Source organism: Sapajus apella, unplaced genomic scaffold (assembly GCF_009761245.1).
Source record: "Sapajus apella isolate SASKATOON/1434 unplaced genomic scaffold, GSC_monkey_1.0 scaffold153, whole genome shotgun sequence".
Classification (NCBI taxonomy): domain Eukaryota; kingdom Metazoa; phylum Chordata; class Mammalia; order Primates; family Cebidae; genus Sapajus; species Sapajus apella.
This window is the reverse complement of record NW_022437093.1, coordinates 2,349,369-2,369,024: the sequence shown is the minus strand read 5'-3', so window position 1 is coordinate 2,369,024 and position 19,656 is coordinate 2,349,369. Positions and strand designations below refer to the sequence as shown.

At 48.2% G+C, this 19,656-nt stretch overlaps 1 protein-coding gene across 11 annotated transcripts in view; it reads left to right on the top strand.

The window, feature by feature from the left end:
• The window catches only part of MAPT (microtubule associated protein tau), a 128,443-nt gene that overhangs the window by 52,933 nt on the left and 55,854 nt on the right, over nt 1–19,656 (top strand). For all 11 annotated transcript variants that reach the window (XM_032265996.1, XM_032265995.1, XM_032265989.1 and 8 more), the window contains exon 2: nt 10,673–10,792. In XM_032265996.1, coding sequence (XP_032121887.1) covers nt 10,690–10,792 — 103 coding nt within the window. In that variant the 5' untranslated portion in view covers nt 10,673–10,689. The remainder of the gene's footprint in view (nt 1–10,672; nt 10,793–19,656) is intronic.

Sequence of the window (19,656 nt, the reverse complement as noted above, 5' to 3'; positions counted from 1 at the left end):
GGATGCTCTGTCACAGGTAGGTGCCCAGGAAAATGGCAGACATGTTCCAAACAGCAAGCGGCATTCCCCAGTGACATCCCCGGGTCACCTCAGAGGTGGACAAGGTGCCTGGGGTTTCTTGTCCACCCTCCAGTGCCTCAGGGGATAGCCAAAGCAGTCCCTTCAGGTAGGCTGCACAGAAGGGGTGAACTCTGCTGGGAAGACCCTATTCTTTGGGAGCAAAAGAGACCCATGGTCTCAGCTGCACATCCCTGTCCCTGAGGGCCTGCCAGTTCTTGGAGGTCCAGCCTGGGCAAAATGAGGAGGAAGGTAAAGGTTGTCCGGGCCCCTACCAGGCCCCTTCCTCAGCCACACACTCCCCTTCCTGCACACACACCCTTCTCCCTCCACCCAACTCCATTGTTGTCAGAAAAGTCACAATTAAAAGGTCCATATTGTGTAGTTCTCACACTTTTAATTTTTTTATTTTTATTTTTCGAGACAGAGTCTCACCCTGTTGCCCAGGCTGGAGTGCAGTGGCAGCATCTAGGCTCACTGCAACCTCTGCCTCCTGGGTTCAAGCGATTCTCATGCCTCAGCCTCCAGAGTAGCTGGGATTACAGGCACCTGCCACCAAGCCCAGCTAATTTTTGTGTTTTTAGTAGAGATGGGATTTCACAATGTTGGCCAGGCTGGTCTCAAACTCCTGGCCTCAAGTGATCTGCCTGCCTCACCCTCCCAAAGTGCTGGGATTACAGGCATGAGCCACCCAGCTCCCCACGTTTCATTTATTAAAAGATTGTGGTGTCCATCAATGGGTGAATGGATAGACCTATGTGGACTATCCCCCTCCTTACCCAAGAAATGAAGCATTGAGCCTTGCCAACATGTGGATTCACAGTGAAAGAAGTCGGTCACCAAAGGCCATGTGCTGTGTGACTTCTCTTATATGAAATATCCAGAAGAGATACACGCATAGTGACAGAAAGTCGATGAGCAGCTGGGGGCTGGTAGAGGGGAGAAGAGGGAGCAACTGCCCGCAAGGTCCAGCCTTTCTTTTGGGCTAAGTCGCTGCCTGGGTGGTGAGGACATTTGGAACCAGATCGAGGGGATAGCTGCATAACATCATGAATGTACTGAATGCCGCTGAAGCATTCATTTTAAATCATTCATCGTGTGTTGCATGAATTTTAGGTCAATAAAAAACAATTGTTTGAAAAGAGAAAACCCTGTGGGTAGCGGCAGCAGTGATTAGAGTCCTGATGTGATTCCGTGGTTCATCCCTCCCCTGCCTCACCCCATCACCCTCCGGCGTTGTCGTCCTTGACTCCGCACTGTCATCTTTGTTCCCATCTCTCCCTCTTAACCCTGCAGATGCTTTTCCTGTCTTCATCTGTCCCACCCTCCAGACTCCATGTCTCCCTCCAAGGCATGAATTGGGCTGGGAGGGTGTGATTCTGAAGAAGGCACCAAGAGTGACTCAGCCAGTCTCTTCCCATCCCAGGGCCTCAATTTAGCTACAAAACCACAGGGAGGCAATACCTTTCCAAGGGTCCCTAAAAAAATGTCCCATTTTAGTGTCCAGGTTTAACTCAACTTTAGCGCCTCCCCTAAAATGTGTTCCTTACCTCTCACCCCACTGCCTCAAAGTCACTGCCTGGGAAAACAGGAGAGAGGAAAGGAGAAAGGAAGAAAGAGAGAGGGAGGGAGGGAGGGAGGGAGACTGATGGATTTAGAAAAGTAAGAAAACAAGCGGTCTGAGGAAAACAGCCTTGGTGTGTTTATTTTCCTGTCTGTACGTCTCGCTTAGATTACAGGGGTCTGTGGGTGATGACACGTCTGGTCCAGGCTGCGTAGCCACCTCAGGGCCATGCTTGTTTATGTGTTTTCAATTCACTGTCTTTGCATGGGAGTCCCAGGCCAAGAGGCACAGCTGCACCATTTGTCCGTTGATTGTTGATTTAGATAACCTTTGTCCAGTTCTTCCCGAGAAATCATCCTGCTCTTGGCTCTGGAGGAGGTGGGCAACAGGGGTCAGAGAGGCGCGGGGAAGGAAGGAGGCAGGTCTTTGGCTAGGACCTGGCCTGGGCTGGAGACCTCCTACTGTCCTGTCACCGACCACCACCCCGCCCCAGGCTCCTGAGTTAGAAGACACAGGCTAGAATAGACTACCTTTCCATTGAAAAACCCATACAAAATAAAGGTTCATAAAAAATAAAAATTTAGACCAGGTACTGTGGCTCACGCCTGTGATCCCAGCACTTCGGAAGGCCAAAGCAGGTGGATTGCTTGAGCCCTGGAGTTCATGACTGGCCTGGGTAACATAGTGAAACCCCATCTCTGTAAAAAAAAACACAAAAAATTAGCCAGGCATGGTGGCGCACACCTGTGGTCCCAGCTACTCAGCCTATGGACCCACATAGAATACAATGTTAGCATAAGAAGGGAGTCCCAGGGTCACCAAATGGCTCAGGGGGCAAAGAACCTGAAGGTTGAGAGGAGCAGCCTGGTCACCCAGCTGCTGAGTCCGAGACCTGGCCACTGCTTTTTCCATACCCCAGACCTGTACCTGACATCTCAAGTAGAAAGCGGGGGATGTTTTATGGTCCAGAGTGGAGGAGCAGGCAGCGAGGGGCAGCAGAGTGTCACTTTCCATTTCTGTGTGCCTCGTACTGGCTGTGTGACCTGGGGCAGGTAACTTCCCAGACTCCTGGGAATCATCATGTCTACAGTGATGATGAGGATGACGATGACACCTACCTCAAGGATTGCCATGAAGGGTCACGGAGACGCCTGTGAGGCGCCCCTTCTCTGGCAGGTGCCGGTGCGCGCCACCTGTTGCCAGGCCCTGGGGTTATGGCACTGTGTGATCCAGGAAGTCCTACCTGGCAAAGCTGGCATTCTCACACTCAGTGTTTGTTGTAAGGCTAAGAAGAGTGACTTCATTTTGCTCTCCAGGGACATCTTTCTGGGTCCTCTTTTCTGCCTGTGTCAAGTAGAGCCTCAAGGCTGCTCCTGAAAATAGGCTTGTCTGTCTTAGCATGGCAGGTAGTTTCCAAAGCATTAGCATGGGGCAGCCGACCTAGGCCAGCCAATGCGGTGCTGCGACTCTTGCAGCCGAGTCTAATTAGAAGGTCCATAAACCTAGGAGTGTTTGCTGTCCCGGGATCAGGGTGGAGGCTGAGCTTCCCTGCTTAGAGATTCTTCCCATGCATTGCACTGTTTTTCCCCAAAGGAAAATATTGACCCTTGAGAGGCACACAGTTTATTTTGCATACTAAATAGTAGCCTGTATTTTAAGGATGAGTTGATTTCTGCATCAGCCCCTGTAACTCATCAGCCTTTTGTTGGTGTATCTGACTCTCTGTAGTCCTGCAGGGGTTGTGGAGGGGGAGGCAGAAGAGGAGGAGGGATCTTTATTAGAAACCAGGACAGTGAGACCCATTGCCCTGTCATCTGCTCCGTGGAGCTGAATGAGGCAGCCCAGCTGTGAAACACCCTAGATGACCATCCCTAGCCCCCAGAACAGTGGGGCATTGCCTCAAGTCCTGGGAATGACCCTTGATTCTCCTGCTTCTGACTTGGAACCTATGGAAACCTCTAGAAACAGCTGAGGAAAACTCAACATGAAAAGCAGAACTTGGCCGGGCATGGTAGCTCACGCACTCTCAGCACTTTGGGAGGCTGAGGCAGGTGGATCATCTGAGGTCAGGAGTTCGAGACCAGCCTGGCCAACATGGTGAAACCCTGTCTCTGCTAAAAAAAAAAAAAAAAAAGAAAAGAAAAGAAAAGCAGAACTCCACACAGAATATAAGAGGTGACCAGAACATACAATGATTCTTGCTAAGACTGATTTGCAGGTTTCTTCTTTTTTATTTTTTCAATTGAAGAAATACTGGAGAAGCCTAAAGAAGGAGTCTGAAAACTCTGGCCCATGGGCCGAAACTGTCCTTGAGTTAAGAATGGTTTTCACATTTTTAAATGGTTGAAAAATAAAATAAGAATGATGTTTCATGACACATGAAAGTTATGTGAAATTTAAATTCCCATATCTATAAATAACGTTTTATCAGAACACAGTCATGCTCATTCATTTGTCTTCGATGGCTGCTTTCCCGATACAACCACATTGAGCAGTTACAACAGAGACTGCATGGCCCGCAGAGCCTTCAATATTTACTGTCTGGCCCTTTACAGAAACAATATGCTGACCTTGACCTGAAGCTAAAGTTGAGTACCTCTCCATTGAAAACCCCATTAAAAATAACGGTTCATAAAAAATAAAAATTTAGACTGGGTGCCGTGACTCACATCTGTGATCTTAGCACTTTGGGAGGCCAAGGCAGGCAGATCGCTTGAGCCCTGGAGTTCATGACCAGCCTGGGCAACACAGTGAGACACCATCTCTACAAAAAATACAGAAAGTTAGCCAGGCATGGTGGTGCACACCTGTGATCCCAGCCACTCAGGAGGCTGAGGCAGGAGGATCACCTGATCCAGGAAGTTGAGGCTGCAGTGAGCTGTGATTACACCACTGCACCTCAGCCTGGGTGACAGAGCAAGACCTTGTCTCCAAATAAATAAATAATATGAAGTAAAATAAACAATATAATATAAAAATGAATCAATTTTAAATTATAATGGAAGCCAAGGGGCATAGTAGAACACATTTCCTGGAGCTCATTAAGTCACATGAGTCACCAGTTAGTAAAATGCAGTCAGGGGAAAGAGAGGGCAGGACTCCTCTCTGAAGCAGCGGCTCTTCCAAAAACAGATCCCACCCTTGTCCAGCTGCCTTCCCCCGAGGGTGTTCCCTTTGACTGTGACCCCCGCCCCCTGTTGCCCAGCCATCCAAGCCACGTGTGGCCTAATACTAGATTCTAATCCCTCTCCCTGACCTCAACCCAATTTCGAAGCCCAGTCTAGTGTTTTCTCAAATATACTTCTAAGCTCTGTTCATTCCTTTTCATCTCCTCTGCCTTTTCACTGCATGCTTGGACCACTGCAGTCACCTCCCTGCTGATGGCCATTCCCTACCCATCCAGTCGGCCCCACCTGCTGCTGCCAGATTCACCTAGGGCACCTCTGTGGTGCTGCCCTTGCTGTGGACAAAGTCCAAGCCAGCCACCTCACCCACCTACAGGTGCGTGGGGAGCAGCCAGCGTATCCAGTGGTTTATCCCATCACCACAGACTTGGTGATGTGTTGATGTGCAGAGAAGGGGTGTTGGCAGCCACAGCACGAGCAACTCCGCCCCACATGGGACCTAAGACGAGCGTACTGGGAGCCACCCCTGATAATCCAATATAAGGTAGAGGGGAGAATGGCTCACATTGCACAAACACTCCTTGCTTTTTTTTTTTTTCTTTTTTCTTTTTTCATTTTTGAGAGGAGTCTCACGTCTCACTCTATTGCTCAGGCTGGAGTGCAGTGGCGCAATCTCAGCTCACTGCAACCCCTGCCTCCCGGGTTCAATTCTCCAGCCTCAGCCTGCCAAGTAGCTGGGATTACAGGTGCATGCCACCACACCCAACTAATTTTTGTATTTTTAGTAGAGACGGGGTTTCACCATGTTGACCAGGCTGGTCTCAAGCTCCCGACCTCAGGCGATCTGCCTGCCTTGGCCTTCCAAAGTGCTGGGATAACAGGTATGAGCCACTGCGCCCGGCCTCCTTCCATTTTAACATATGCCTAATTTGCCCATTGAAAACGGTTGAGACATGTTTTAGGTCGTCAAGGTCTACTTAGAGTTAGTACTCATGATCAGGTCTGGGTCGAGCCTGACTGTCCAAATGGCACCTTTGACCTGCTCTGATTTTATGCAAAGGAATGAGCTGATGAGGGCACAGTGCCTGGGCAGTGGGCTCGGGCTGGCAGGACTCAGTGACCAAAGGAAGAGAACTTTCTTCACCACCAGCCTGTCTTTTCAGGGCACCTCAGGGGGCTTTGGGACTTGGTGATGAACACAGCATAGTGAGCTGTCCAGCATGCGGGCCCCGGCTTCTCACACTTCTCAGACTCCTTCAGAGGCTCTCTCCAAAGGCAGCTGCTCCCTCCAGAACCCACAGATTTAAAATATAGGCAACCATCGCATCGGGGACAACTGACCTCAAACACAGAGACCAGGGCGGATGGGCTCATCATGTGAAACTCATCTTGAGCTCTAGCAGCTTCTTTTCACAAGTTCATGGAGCAGGAAGTTTTCCACAGGGGATCACATCTGTCTAATCAAAAAAGGCCTGGGAAGTGGCTCTCCTGTTCATTCCCTGGAAACCTCCAATGGAACCACTACCACTGTGCCAGCTCCAGCACTGGCGCCCCAGCCATGATTGGCACCCCAGCCACATTTCTGCTGTGAGCCCCAGAGCCCTAGTTAATTAATCATCTGCGTGTTGAGAGGGAGAGACCCATTCAAAAAAGCAACATAAAGCCCAGGGAGACATGGCCATAACAAGAAAGGTGCCAGGCTACATTCCACCCCCAACTGAGAGATTCAGAAACCAGAAAACAATGGGAAAACATACTGTGCTCTTGGGTGGGAAAACTAAATATCATGAAGAGAGTAATTTTTATAGTTTTGGCATATAATGCAATTCCAGCCGAAATCCCAATGGAACTTTGAGAATATGCAGGAAAAAAAAAAATTATAAAGTACATCTGGAAGACAAAACTTATGAGAAGGTCAAATAATTTTGAAAAAGAAGATGATATCTGAGCCCACCTGGAGAATAAGACTTGAGACCCAGAGCTTAAATCAGGACGGATAAATGGGACAGAGTACATGGTGCATTCACCTGGGGAAGAGGGCAGGTTGGTCTACGAATAGGTCTTGGTCCATGGACTTTAGCTGTTATATTTTGGGGGGTAAGTTTTCAGCCTCACTCAGTCTTAAACCTAAAAATATTCCAGATGAATTAATAAATCAAATATAAATAATTAGACCACTAAAACCATAGAAGAAAATGGCTAATCGTTATATACCATAGAGCAATGGAATAAATCACAAAGGAAAACAGATTTGACTTTATAAAAAATAAAGCCTGCCCATCAAAAAGCATCAGAAACCAAAACAAAAGGCAACCAACTGGAGAAGATAGTTGCCACAAATATGATCCAGGGTTACTGTTACGCGTAAATTAAGAGCCCACGCAAGTCATTAGAATGAGCACTGAGACCTGAACAAAGAAGCAAAAAGAATGAGGGGGAGGGGCCAGGCACAGTGGCTCATGCCTGTGATCCCAGCACTTTGGGAGGCTGAGGCAGGTGGATCACAAGATCAGGAGATCGAGACCAGCCTGGCCAACATGGTGAAACCTCATCTCTACTAAAAATACAAAAATTAATCGGGCTTGGTGGCACACGCATGCCTGTAGTCCCAGCTACTCAGCAGGCTGAGGCAGGAGAATCACTTGAGCCCGGGAGGCAGAGGTCACAGTGAGCTGAGATTATACCATTGCAGACCAGCCTGGGCAACAGAGCTAGACTCCACCTTGAAAAAAAGAAAAAAATCACGTATTTAAACAACACTAGGATATATTTTTTTATTTAGTCGACTTTTTTAGAGCACTTTTAGGTTCACAGCGAAACAGTGGAAGGTACAGAGATTTGCCCTATGTTCCCTGGCCCCCATGCACAGCCTCCCTCACTGCCAACATCCTGCATCTAAGTGTTACACTTGTTACGACTGATGAATCCTCATTAACATATCATTATCACCCAAGTTCATAGTTTACATTAGTAAAACATCATTTTTCATCTATAAGCACAAACATTTTTTGGCATTTATTTAGATGTATGATTAATGCAGTGTTGACAAGACTCACACTTCATACGCACTTGCCCCGCATCTGAAAAGCCATTGGTGTCTACAGCCATACCACCCGGAACAAGCCCGATAAGCAATTGGTGATGCTTATCAAAATTCTATGAATGAGGCTGGCCAGGCATGGTGGCTCAGGCCTGTAATCCCTAAACTCTGGGAGGCAGAGGCAGGCAGATCACCTGAGGTCAGGAGTTCAAGACCAGCCTGGCCAACATGGTAAAAACCCGTCTCTACTAAAACTGCAAAAATTAGCCAGACGTAGTGGCTGGCACCTGTAATCCTGGCTACTCAGGAGGCTGAAGCAGGAGAATCACTTGAACCCAGGAGGCGGAGGTTGCAATGAGCTAAGATTGTGCCACTGCACTCCAGACTGGGTGACAAGAGTGAAACTCTGTCTCAAAAAAAATTTTGTGGACAAAGCTTTTCAAAAAGATATTTAGTGCAACATTATTTGTAATACTGGAATAACTGAGGCCATTTCAGTGCTAACCATCAGGGAATGGTTAGGAAAAGATGGTACATGTGTAGGAAGGAACATTTGCCAGTTACTGCCCCTGATGTTTACAAAGGCTTTCAGTGACCAACAAATGCTTATGCTAAATCTTTTGTGAAAAAAGCAAGTAGCATAATTGCAACTATATTTTTTAATGCATAGAATAAAAGGCTAGAAGGAAATATCACAGATCCTTGACATACATTCCCAACCCTTTGTAAATCCATGGATTCGTGAAAACAGACCTGTTTGTACAAGTGTCTGATCTTTCCTGTTATACGTTCGTTAGAAGTCAAGCCCTGGTACCACAAAGTATCTTCCTTTTCAAATGTGATCAAAATGTTCTCTTTTGCTTCAAGGCCATTTTTCACAACGCAGTCGCATTTTTGCCTCTTCATCAGAGTCACTGTGTGCCCCAGGAGGTCTGAGAACAGCACAGCCATGTTGGGAAGGGGCAGGCAGCTGGGAGGATTGGGCTCATTCCCTGCTAAGTGCCTCACTCCCGCACAGCCCCCATAGGGGAAGAAGGGTTCAAATTTATTCTTCAGCCAGATGGCTTGTGCTGCCTGCCCTGGAGTCTCACGTCACTTATGATGGACCAAAATTCCAAAAGCTGAATCTGTGATTGTCAGAGTCTGGTATGGCAGGATGTCAGCAGTAATCGTTTCTGGGCAGAGGGATAATTTTCTCTTCCCATCTTGCTCTGTATAAATACATTTTCTATAATAAGATTGTCTTACTTTTCTCATCAATAAATAGCAAAGCATTGTTTTACTCAAAATATGGATAGAGTCAGGCATGGTGGCAGCTTATGCCTGTAATCCCAACACTTTGGGAGGCGGAAATGGGAGGATCACTTTAGCCCAGGAGTTTGAGACCAGCCTGGGCAACATAATGAGACCCTATGCCTCCTCCCCGCAAAAAAGCCACAAAGTATTTATCCTGGATTATTCACAGGGGCAGAAAAAAAAATTGGGGTCTCCTATAGCCATGAGCTATGAATATGAGAATATGCGAATGCGTAAGAAAAGCCAGCACATCCGATTTTTACTTGTACTGTCACACCTCTGTCCACCATGTCCCAAGAGGAGAAACTTGGTCATTGAAAGGAATCGATCCAATCCAAAGAACAAAACCACTGTGCTCATTACACTTCTTCGTGTTCACAAAGCTTTACCTGCAGGTTGAATGAGACAACCCGACTGGATGGCTTACCTGGGCTGCATTCAGCAGAGATCACGCCACTGGACTAGACCAGGGGCAAAAAAGCGAAACTCTGTCTCAAAAAAAAAAAAAAAATTCAGAAATTCAGTTACGAGTTATTTTTAAAATGATAATAATAATTCACAATAAAGATGAGGACAAAGTGTGAGTGAGTGGTGGTTTCTAGCTACCTCTACAGAGCTGAAGCCGCATCTCCCTGCTGGGGCTTTTGGGGGAAAGGGTGCATGTTGCCTTCAGATCCGTAGCCTTGTGCCCCTACCAGGCCCTGTGCGGTGCTTCTCAGCCCACCAGGAGAGCCACCCTTGGAACGCGCACCTGGGGGACCTGGTGGGTGCCAGCACAATGAGTGGGGACCACAGTCTGACTCCAGGGAAACCAGCGAGCTCGGAGCTGGAGGAGTCAGCACACCCCCAATCGGTCCAGCGTTGGTTTTGCTGCCAGTTGCCAGCTGATTGAACCATCCCTTCACACCTCCATGCCTCATTTTCCTCACCAGGCATCCCCTGACAGTGCCACCCCTCTCCTGTTCAGTCCTACCCTCACTGCTAAAGAGAAAGAGCAAACTGCTAGGCAACAGCACTGGTTTTTTTAATGAAGTGGAAAGAGCTGGGAATAACCAGTCAGGCCCACCTCACCTGCCTCAGCTGGTGGGTTTGTTTGTTTTTGCTGTTGTTTTGAGACAGTCTCACTCTGTCACCCAGGCTGGAGTGCAGTGGTGCTATCTCAGCTCACTGCAACCACCGCCTCCCAGGTTCAAGCAATTCTCCTGCCTCAGCCTCCCAAGAAGCTGGGATTACAGGTGCCCACCACACGCCCGGCCAGGCTGGTCTCAAACTCCTGACCTCAGGTGATCCACCCGCCTTGGCCTCCCAAAGTGCTGGGATCACAGGCATGAGCCACCACGCCTGGCCCTCACCTGGTGGTTTTGAACCTGAACTGATGTGGTGTTAGTAAATTAAGCATGCAGATAGATGTAAATAACACCTGGGCAGGAATATGGAGCACAGGATGAGGATGAGCATCCAGCTGTTGGAGGGGGTGGCAGGGAGGCTGAGATCTGCCTGTCAGGAACTGGGAGGAGGGCTTCCTCTCTCTCTACAGCCCCACTCGGCCCCCCAGCACTCCTCAGAACTTATCCTCCTCTCTTTCCCCAGGTGAGCCTTGAACCAGGATGGCTGAGCCCCGCCAGGAGTTCGATGTGATGGAAGATCACGCTGGGACGTACGGGTTGGAGGACCAAGACCAAGAGGGTGACACGGACACTGGCCTGAAAGGTTAGTGGACAGCCATGCACAGCAGGCTTAGGATCACTGCAAGCCAAGGGCTGCCAGGAACAGTTTACATCCAGAATTGTAAAGAAGTTTTAAATACATTGTTGTCTTAGACTATCAGTAGAGTGAAGCCTCATTAATTTCAGTGGACCAAGATAACTCAAGCAGTGAGATTATGGGCAGTCACAGTGGCTCACACCTGTAATCCCAGAACTTTGGAGGGCTCAGGCAGGAGGACCCCTTGAGGCCAGGAGTTTGAGACCGGCCTGGGCAACACAGCAAGACTCCGTCTCTAAAAAAATAAATTAAAAATTAGCCGGGTGTTGTGTTTCACGTCTATAGTCCTAGCTACTCGGGATGCTGAGGCAGGGGAGTCACTTGAAGCCAGGAGTTCAAGGTTGTAGTAAGCTGTGATTATACAGCTACACTCCAGCATGAGCAACAGAGCAAGACCCTGTCTAAAAAAAATAAATAAATGAAATTTACCTTGAGTTAGCCACATGAGTGAATGTACAAACAAAGATGGCAGGGGCTTGTCAGTCTCTCAAATACAGGGTACTTTTTGAGGCTTTAGACACACCTATTAGCTTATAAATCAGTGGTATTGGTCAGCATGTAAAATATGTGACTTTAAACATTGCTTTTTATCTCTTCCTTAGATCAGGCCTGCCTGGCCTCTCTTGAGCAAGAGTTGGTTAGCCCTGGGATACTTACTGTAGCCACATTAATAAACTGCATTAACTTCTAAATATTCTATAATACCATCTTTTGGCCAAACTGCCTCGGCCTCTTCTTCTCTCTTTCCAAATGAAATGTGTTTCATTTCACTGTCAGACCACATGGTTGGGGACCCCACAGAGCACACAGCCCTCCTCTGTCTCTCCGTGCTGGCCTTCACCCACTGCTGGAGCGCTAGGTTGGTTCAAGGGTTCCAGGTTGTACTGCAAGGAGCCCTTCTTTCCACGGGTGTTGCTGGCAGTGAGTGCCCACAGAACAGCCCACAGTGCGGCCAGAGGGCAAGATGGGCTCAGTCCCTGCCTCCATGCCCATTTCCAAGGAAGCAAAATGGCAGCCTACTTTTCTCTTTTAATGCTAAAAATAAGAAAACACGTTGCAGCCCAGGGTATGGGTAGTGGATGGAAGCCATGGAGTTCCAAGGTGGGAAGTGACCTCTGCTAGATATGTCTGTTCGGGAAGATCTCTGGAGTGGGTGGGGTTGCCAGGAGGACCCCTGAGTGTGGGAAGCTGGGATGACCGGCTTTCTCTCATAGGGAGTGGCTGTCCCAGCTTGGAGAAGTCCCAGGACTGGTTGGGGGGCTTGTTTCAGATTTCTATCTGTGGAATCAGGGAAGGTGTTGGATTATGAGGAATCTGGGAATTAGGAAAGTGAGGGGAGGTGAAGGAAGACATGGGCACACTCTTCAGGAGCAGGGACTGTTCAGAGGCGTCTGAGAAGCTCGGGGTGGGGAGGCGAGAGGGAGAGGGGGAATGCAGCCGAGCCCAGCCTCCCTGCCTTAGGTCAGCCATCATGTGGTGATAGAAAGATGGAAATGTGCTTCCTGACAGCTCCAGCCAGTGCTGCCAGATTCAGCTCCCCAGGGAGAGCAACTGAGAGGCTCCAAGCTGGGAGATCTGTTTTCTCCTTTGAATCCTTCTTAGAGGTCAGGCACAGTGGCTCATGCCTATAATTCTAGCACTTTAGGAGGCTGTGGCAGGAGGATCTCGTGAGCCCAGGAGTTCCAGACCAGCCTGGGCAACATAGTGAGACCCCCATCTCTACAGATCATAATTTTAAAAATTAGCTGGGCATGGTGGTATGCGCCTATAGGCTTAGCTACTCAAGAGGCTGAGGAAGGAGGATCGCTTGAGCCCAGGAGGTGGAGGTTGCAGTGAGCCATGATCCCACCACTGTACTCCAGCCTGGGTGACAGAATGAGACCCCCATGTCAAATCATAATAATAAATAAACTCTTCTCAGTCCCTTACTCAGTGTGTCCCCCTCCATTCCATTTTTCCACCTGCTATCCCAGTTTCCCTCTCCTGATTTTCCTCTCCTTCTCTCCCCGCTCCATCTTTTTCTTTCTCTGCTGTTTCCCATCCCTTCCCCGTCTCCTTCCCTCAACACTGCCTCCCTGTCTCTTCCCCACCCTGGTGCTCAGGATGTGTTAAGTGAGGGGTTGTAGCCCCCAAGACCTCAACTCCAAAGGTTAGCCTGTTGAAACCACTTTCTCCCAGCTGCCCCCTGGCAGTTGGTGCTGCTGAGGGAGACTGGGATTGAGGGCCACATTTTGCCTCTTTTCCTGACAAAGAGACCAAGAGTTCCTTCATCAGGTGCCCAGGACTGGGGTGTGGGTGTCCCAGCCTATCCCAGCGCATCCGTTCTGTGTCATCACTAATAGTGCTGCTTTCAGCTGGTTGTGATGGCTCACGCTTGTAATCCCAGAACTTTGGGAGGCGGAGGCAGGCAGATCACAAGATCAGGAGTTGGAGACCAGCTTGGCCAACATGGTGAAACCCCGTCTCTACTAAAAATACAAAAATGAGCTGGGCATGTTGGCGGGCACCTATAATGCTAGCTACTTGGGCAGGAGAATCGCTTGAACCTGGGAGGCGGAGGTTTCGGTGAGTCGAGATCACGCCACTGCACTCCAGCCTGGGCAACAGAATGAGACTCCTCTCTTCCTTTTTTTTTTTTTTTTTTTAAGACAGAGTCTCGCTCTGTCACCCAGGCTGGAGTGCAGTGGTGTGATCTCGGCTCACCGTAATCTCAGACTCCCGGGTTCAAGCAATTCTCCTGCCTCAGCCTTCCAAGTAGCTGGGACTATAGGCATACAGACACGTGCCACCACACCTGGTTAATTTTTGTATTATTAGTAGAGACAGGGATTCACCGTGTTTGCCAGGCTGGTCTTAAACTCCCGACCTCGTGATCTGCCCACCTCAGCCTCCCAAAGTACAGGGATGACAGGCATGAGCCACCAGGCCCGGCTAACTCCTTCTCAAAAATAAAAAAATAAATAGTGCTGCTTTCTCTTTCAATTGTCCTGATTTGGGTGGTAGTAAGTGCCACCCTACTTATAAGGGAACTACCTCAGAATGCTAATTGGGACATTTCTGTAGTACTCTACCGTTGGCAACAGGCCTTCACCACCACAGAGGTCTCAAGTGATGCTCACAACAGCCCATGAGGGCGGATCACATCCGCTTCCCAGATGGCAGAGGCGCTTCATCTTCAGCCCGCGGGTTGCCGGAGCAGGTCCACAGCCGCAGCTCCCATGAGCCATATTTCCCCCTTGTCACTCTTTCCACAAGGCCCCTTGGAATTTCAGTTTTTAAACTCTCTTGGTGGAATCCAAGTTAGAATCACAACATATGCCTCCTATGAATTGTGCCAGTGAAAAATGACATTCTATTTCGAGGCAGGGCAGCCTGGCTTTGAGAAAGTTTAAAATATGTATTATGCTGCAGCAGATGTACCGTGATCATGTAAGATGTTCGCAACAAGGGAACTGGATGTGGGATATACTTTCTGTACTAATTTCGCAAGTTTTCTGTAAATCTAAAACTGTTCCAGAATAACAAGTTCATGGCCAGGCGTGGTGACTCATGCCTGTAATCCCAGCACTTTGGGAGGCTGAGGCGGGCAGATCACGAGGTCAGGGGTTCGAGACCAGCCTGACCAACATGGTGAAACCCCGTCTCTACTTAAAAATACAACAATTAGCCGGGCATGGTGGTGCACACCTGTAATCCCAGCTACTTGGGAGGCTGAGGCAGGAGAATTGCTTGAACCCGGGAGGTGGAGGTTGCGGTGAGCCGAGAGCGTGCCATTGCACTCCAGCCTGGGCAACAGAGCGAGACTGAGTCTCAAAAAAATAAATAAATAACAAGTTCGTTTAAAATAAACTCCAGGAGACCAGGTGTGGTGGCTAATGCCTATAATCCCAACACTTTGGAAGGCTGAGGCAGGTGAATTGCTTGAGCCCAGGAAATTGGGAACAGCCTGGGCAACGTGGTGAACTCCCATCTCTACAAAAATTACTCAGGTGTGGTGGAGCTCTTCTGTAGTCCCAGCTCCTTGGGGGCCTGAGCTGGGAGGATCACCTGAGCCCAGCAGTTTGAGGCTGCAGGGGGCTGTGATTGCACCACTGCACTCCCACCTGGGCAACAGAGAGAGACCCTGTCTCAAAAAACAAAAATAAAATAAAGACCGGGAAAGAAGCGGATTTTACCACTCTTATTTTCTGAAGAGAAAACTAAATGTAATGTGTAAAATAAGGACATGTTCACTAAGTTATTTTGTGTTTCAGAGTTGCCTAAAATATGTTTGCTAAAACTATTCAATGCTTTCACATAAAACATGATCAGAAGTTCTGTGCCAAAACATATGTGTGTGTGTATATATATGCACTATATATACTGTCTATAAAAATGCAACATTTAAAGCGGCAACCTTTTTGAAATTGCTCTGAAAGGAAAGCATTTGAAGACAATTTGCTTACACAAAGAATATACTTTCCAAGAAGGCAAGTGATACTTAAGGTGTTCATAGTTCTCATCAAATTAATTCTCGCTGCTGAGGGCTTACAGGGAGCTGTTTCTGTGTCGGGAGTGACAGGTTTGACTTGGCAGAAGGTGTCACTTTACTAACAACATTTTAAATAAGTGAGAGAAGACAAGAAACTACACATTAAATACCAGAACAAAGAGTGTCTAAGTGGATGCTAAGAGTGGAATATGGCTGGACACCCGCCCAAGAAAGCTGAAAAGTGGATGCAAGTTGGTTACCTGATAAAATAATGCACCCTGATGAATTAAAAGGTGTTGATGAGTTGACTTGTTATGCCTTCCAGATAAGATAGGCAAAAGAGGCTTCTTCCTCCTTCACTACCTCCAAGGAATTTAACAAGGAGGCCAATGCAAATGCTAAGGACTGTAGGCTCAGGCTGGGGATGGACTGGGGAAAGGAGCACTATTGCGCTCATATAAACGCTCCTGTGCCCTGGCAGTCAGGGCCGCTGAAACATAACCCAGAAGACAGTCAGCATGATGCTGCCTCGCCATTTGTCTAAAGCCTTCTTGAGGCAGTTTGCAGGCTTTTACAAGCTCCAGGACCAAGAGCTCTGTTCGTGCTGGAAGCTCGTTTAGGATTAGCTGTTCTTTGTGGGATGGGCACAGCCAGGGTCAGGTGTCAGGACAGTGTTTTAACAAAAGGTGTGGGGTGTCTGGTCTCACAGTGCACTTGAACTTCACTTGCCTTTTTGGCATCTTCTTATTCTGCTTCATGCACAGAACCAGCCTCATCATGAAACTGACTCTAATTACTCCCACCCCAAGTGGAGTGCCTTCCTTGGAGTTCAACAGATCCCTCCTGTCACCCAAGGGACAGCTCCATCAAATGCCCAAGCCACACCCAAAACCTAACAAGTAAAAACCAAGCTCCGTCCTCCCCCATCCTGGGCCATTCCTCATTTCTCTACTGCTGCTGGTGGCACCACCATCAACTTGTCCTTCATGACCCTGGCCAGTTCCTCCCACAGCCCTCCACAGCACCCAAAGACCTCACCTCCCTTCCACCCAGCACAGACCTCCTCACCACAAATCTTGGTTTTGCAACAGCAGCCCTGAGACTTTACACCTTCATCCTGACCCCCACCAAGGCCCCAGAGCCATTCCTTAAAGCAGAGCTACACAAACTGTGACCCACAGGCCAATCCTGGTACCCAGCCTGTTTTGCACAGCCTGTGAGCTTACAATAATCTTTTCTTACAGCCAGAAAAACAAAAAGAAAAGGAAAAACAAACCCACACCATTCTGAGCATGTGACTTCCATGTTCAAGATGTCTCATGTTCAGAAAGGCTGCTGGAAAATGAAGGAGGAGAGCCGGACATGAAGGGAGACCCTCCCAGCTTAGCTCCTCCCATCCTCCCATCCAGACATCCTGGACTTCCTATCCAATGACTTCCCTTAGGTTTCATCAGCCACCCCTTCCTGCCCAGGAGGCTGTAAGATGTGGCCTTTTAACTGGGCACAGCCCTGTCCTATATATCAGGGCTCTGTTCCCAAGGAGGATGGAGAGAATGGACACCAGGTGGGCCCTCAGCAGTCTGTGCCACAGAGGGAGTGTTTGCAATTTCCAGACTAAACATCCCCCTGTGCTTGATGGAGTATTAATCTCATGGGGGCTGTGGCTACAAAGTGATGCTTGACTTTTCCTCACATGACCGGAGCCACTTTGTCCAGCTGGAACAATGGTCAGCCACCTGCTAGGGGCCCTCCAGGATTCCCAGTTGATATCTGCGTCATCACCATTGGCACTAAATAAAATACTCAAGTTCCTGCCAGTGAGTGTGAGCATTGCTACACTGGGCCCATCAACCAAGGTGACATGATAATGACTAAAAATAATCACTGCCACTTATTGGGGGTTTCTCACGTGCCAGGCATGGTACAAAGTGCTTTAAATAAGCATTCAGCAGTTTCATGCTGGCAGAAGCCCTGTGAGCAAGTGGAGCTACTACCATTCCCATTTTACAGGGAAGAAAACTGAGGCAGAGGGAGGTTAGGTAATTTGCCCAGCATCACACAGCCAATAGTTGGTGGAGCCAGGATTTGGGCCCCATCTGCCTGACTCTAGCAGCTCTGATCTATCTTCCAGTCTTCCAGATTTGAATCTAAGCCATGAATAGGACAATTAGACAGCAGAGGAAACCCATTCAGCCACCGTGTGCATGAAGAGTGAGGAATTTCTGTCATACGGAGGGGAGTGAGTTCACTGAGCTGAGAACTGAGGAACCATTGATGTGATGGCTGAGACACCATGGGGAAGACTGGAGAGGCTTTTCTGGGCGTGTAGTGCCCGGCATAAGAGACACTGAGGGAAGATGACTAAGAGGTACTGGTGAAGAACTCAGAAATGTTGATGGAAGCTTTACATGTTACCATCACATCCATCCATTCATCCATCTGTTCATCTATCCATATCTTCCTCCATCCACCCAATCATACATATATCCAATCATCTATACACCATCCATCCATCCATCCATCCATCCATTTATCCCTTTATCCATCCCATCATCCACCCAATTATACATCCATCCAATCATATATCTGTACATCGTCCATTCTTCCCTCCATCCATCCATCCACCCATCCCTTCCTTCATCCAGCCTGTAATCCATCCAATCTTACATAAATCCAATCATACATCCATAAATCACCAGCTCATCCATCTATCCATTTATCCATCCTTCCATCCAACAGTCATCCGTCCATCATACATACATCCAACCATACATCTCTATATCATTCATTCTTCCATCCATTCATCCAGTTATCCATCCATTCCTTCCTCCATCCATCCCATTATCCATTCAATCAAACATACATTATCTATACATCTATACGTCTCCATTCATCAGCCATCCATCCATTTATCCATCCATCTAATCATCCAGTCATATATCCAATTACACATCCATCCAATTATACATTCATACATGCATCTAACCATTCAATTATACATCCATCCATATAATTATACATCCAATTATACCTCCATCCAATTATATATTCATTCATACAGCCACCTAATAATTAATAATTCACATATCCATCCATATAATTATACATCCAATTATACATCCATCTAATCATTCAATAATTCACCCCTCCATCCAGTCACCTATCCAATAATACATTCATCCAATCATCCATCCATCCACCCACCCACCCATCGTGGTTTGAGCCATGACTTACTACAGTGGTTCCCTGTGGACAGCCCAGGTGGGACTGAGCTGAAGGGAAGCCCAGGGTTGCCCACATGAACACTTGGCTCCTTTACATCGATGAGGACTAGGTCCACACATGTAAATCCTCATGGTTTGAAGGTGCTTTTACCAACGTTAACTCATAGGATCCTCCCAGAAGCTCTAGGAGGAGACGGGTAGAGTTGAGGTCATCTCAGCCATTTTACAAATGAGGAAACGGAGGCCCTGAGAGGCAGGTCCAAGGCCACCTGACTAGAAAGAAGTGGAACTGGGACTTGCACCCACAGCCGTCTTGACCCTTGGTCCTGTGCTCTCTAGCCTGCAACTCCCACGTCCTGGTGGGGAACCTCCAGAAGGACCCTATCAGCTGCCCTGGGCCTGCCCTGGAGGCTTTTGCTCTGTGGCCATCCTCCCTCAGGAGAGCGTGTGCTCCTGGAGCCCAGGCTGTGTCTTCTGAACATTTTGTCCCTTCCCAGTACCTAGCACTCAGCTCTGTATATATCAGGCTCTCAAAAAGTCTCAGCCACCCGTAGTGTAAGGCCTTGGCCTGCTCAGCCCCAATACTGCGTGAGGTATTGATAAGCCCATAAAATAACCAGGGCAGAGTGACTCCCAGTGGCCAAAGTACCATAGGGGAGGGGACAATTGAGTCCTTCCAGGAGGACGCGGTAGTTTTCTCATTTCTGTTCAGCCAACGAAAGCCTCCTTACTAAGGACATTCTTGGTGGACAGTGTGACTGTCAGCCACGTGTTCATTTGGGCCTCCCTCGCCCAGGCTTCTGACTCTGAAAGGAAAGTTTTCTTGTAGGTACCCATGGCTGCCATTTCAAATGTAACTCAGCTTGTCCATCAGTCACTGGAGATCTTTCTATGAAGGGAGCTGGGTGGAGTCCAAATGCAACCCAACACCCACTTAGAAGTAGGCGCTGTGTGTGCCCTGAGCTGATTCTTTTCCAAAGAAGGGGTTGGATCTCTGAGTGTTTTTCCAGGTGTCTACTCATTGTTAACTAATAGCAGTGACAAAGCGGAAGGTTCATTTGTGGCTCGGCTTTCTGGTATTTGCTGCCCGTTGATCAGTGGAAGATAAACCTTTG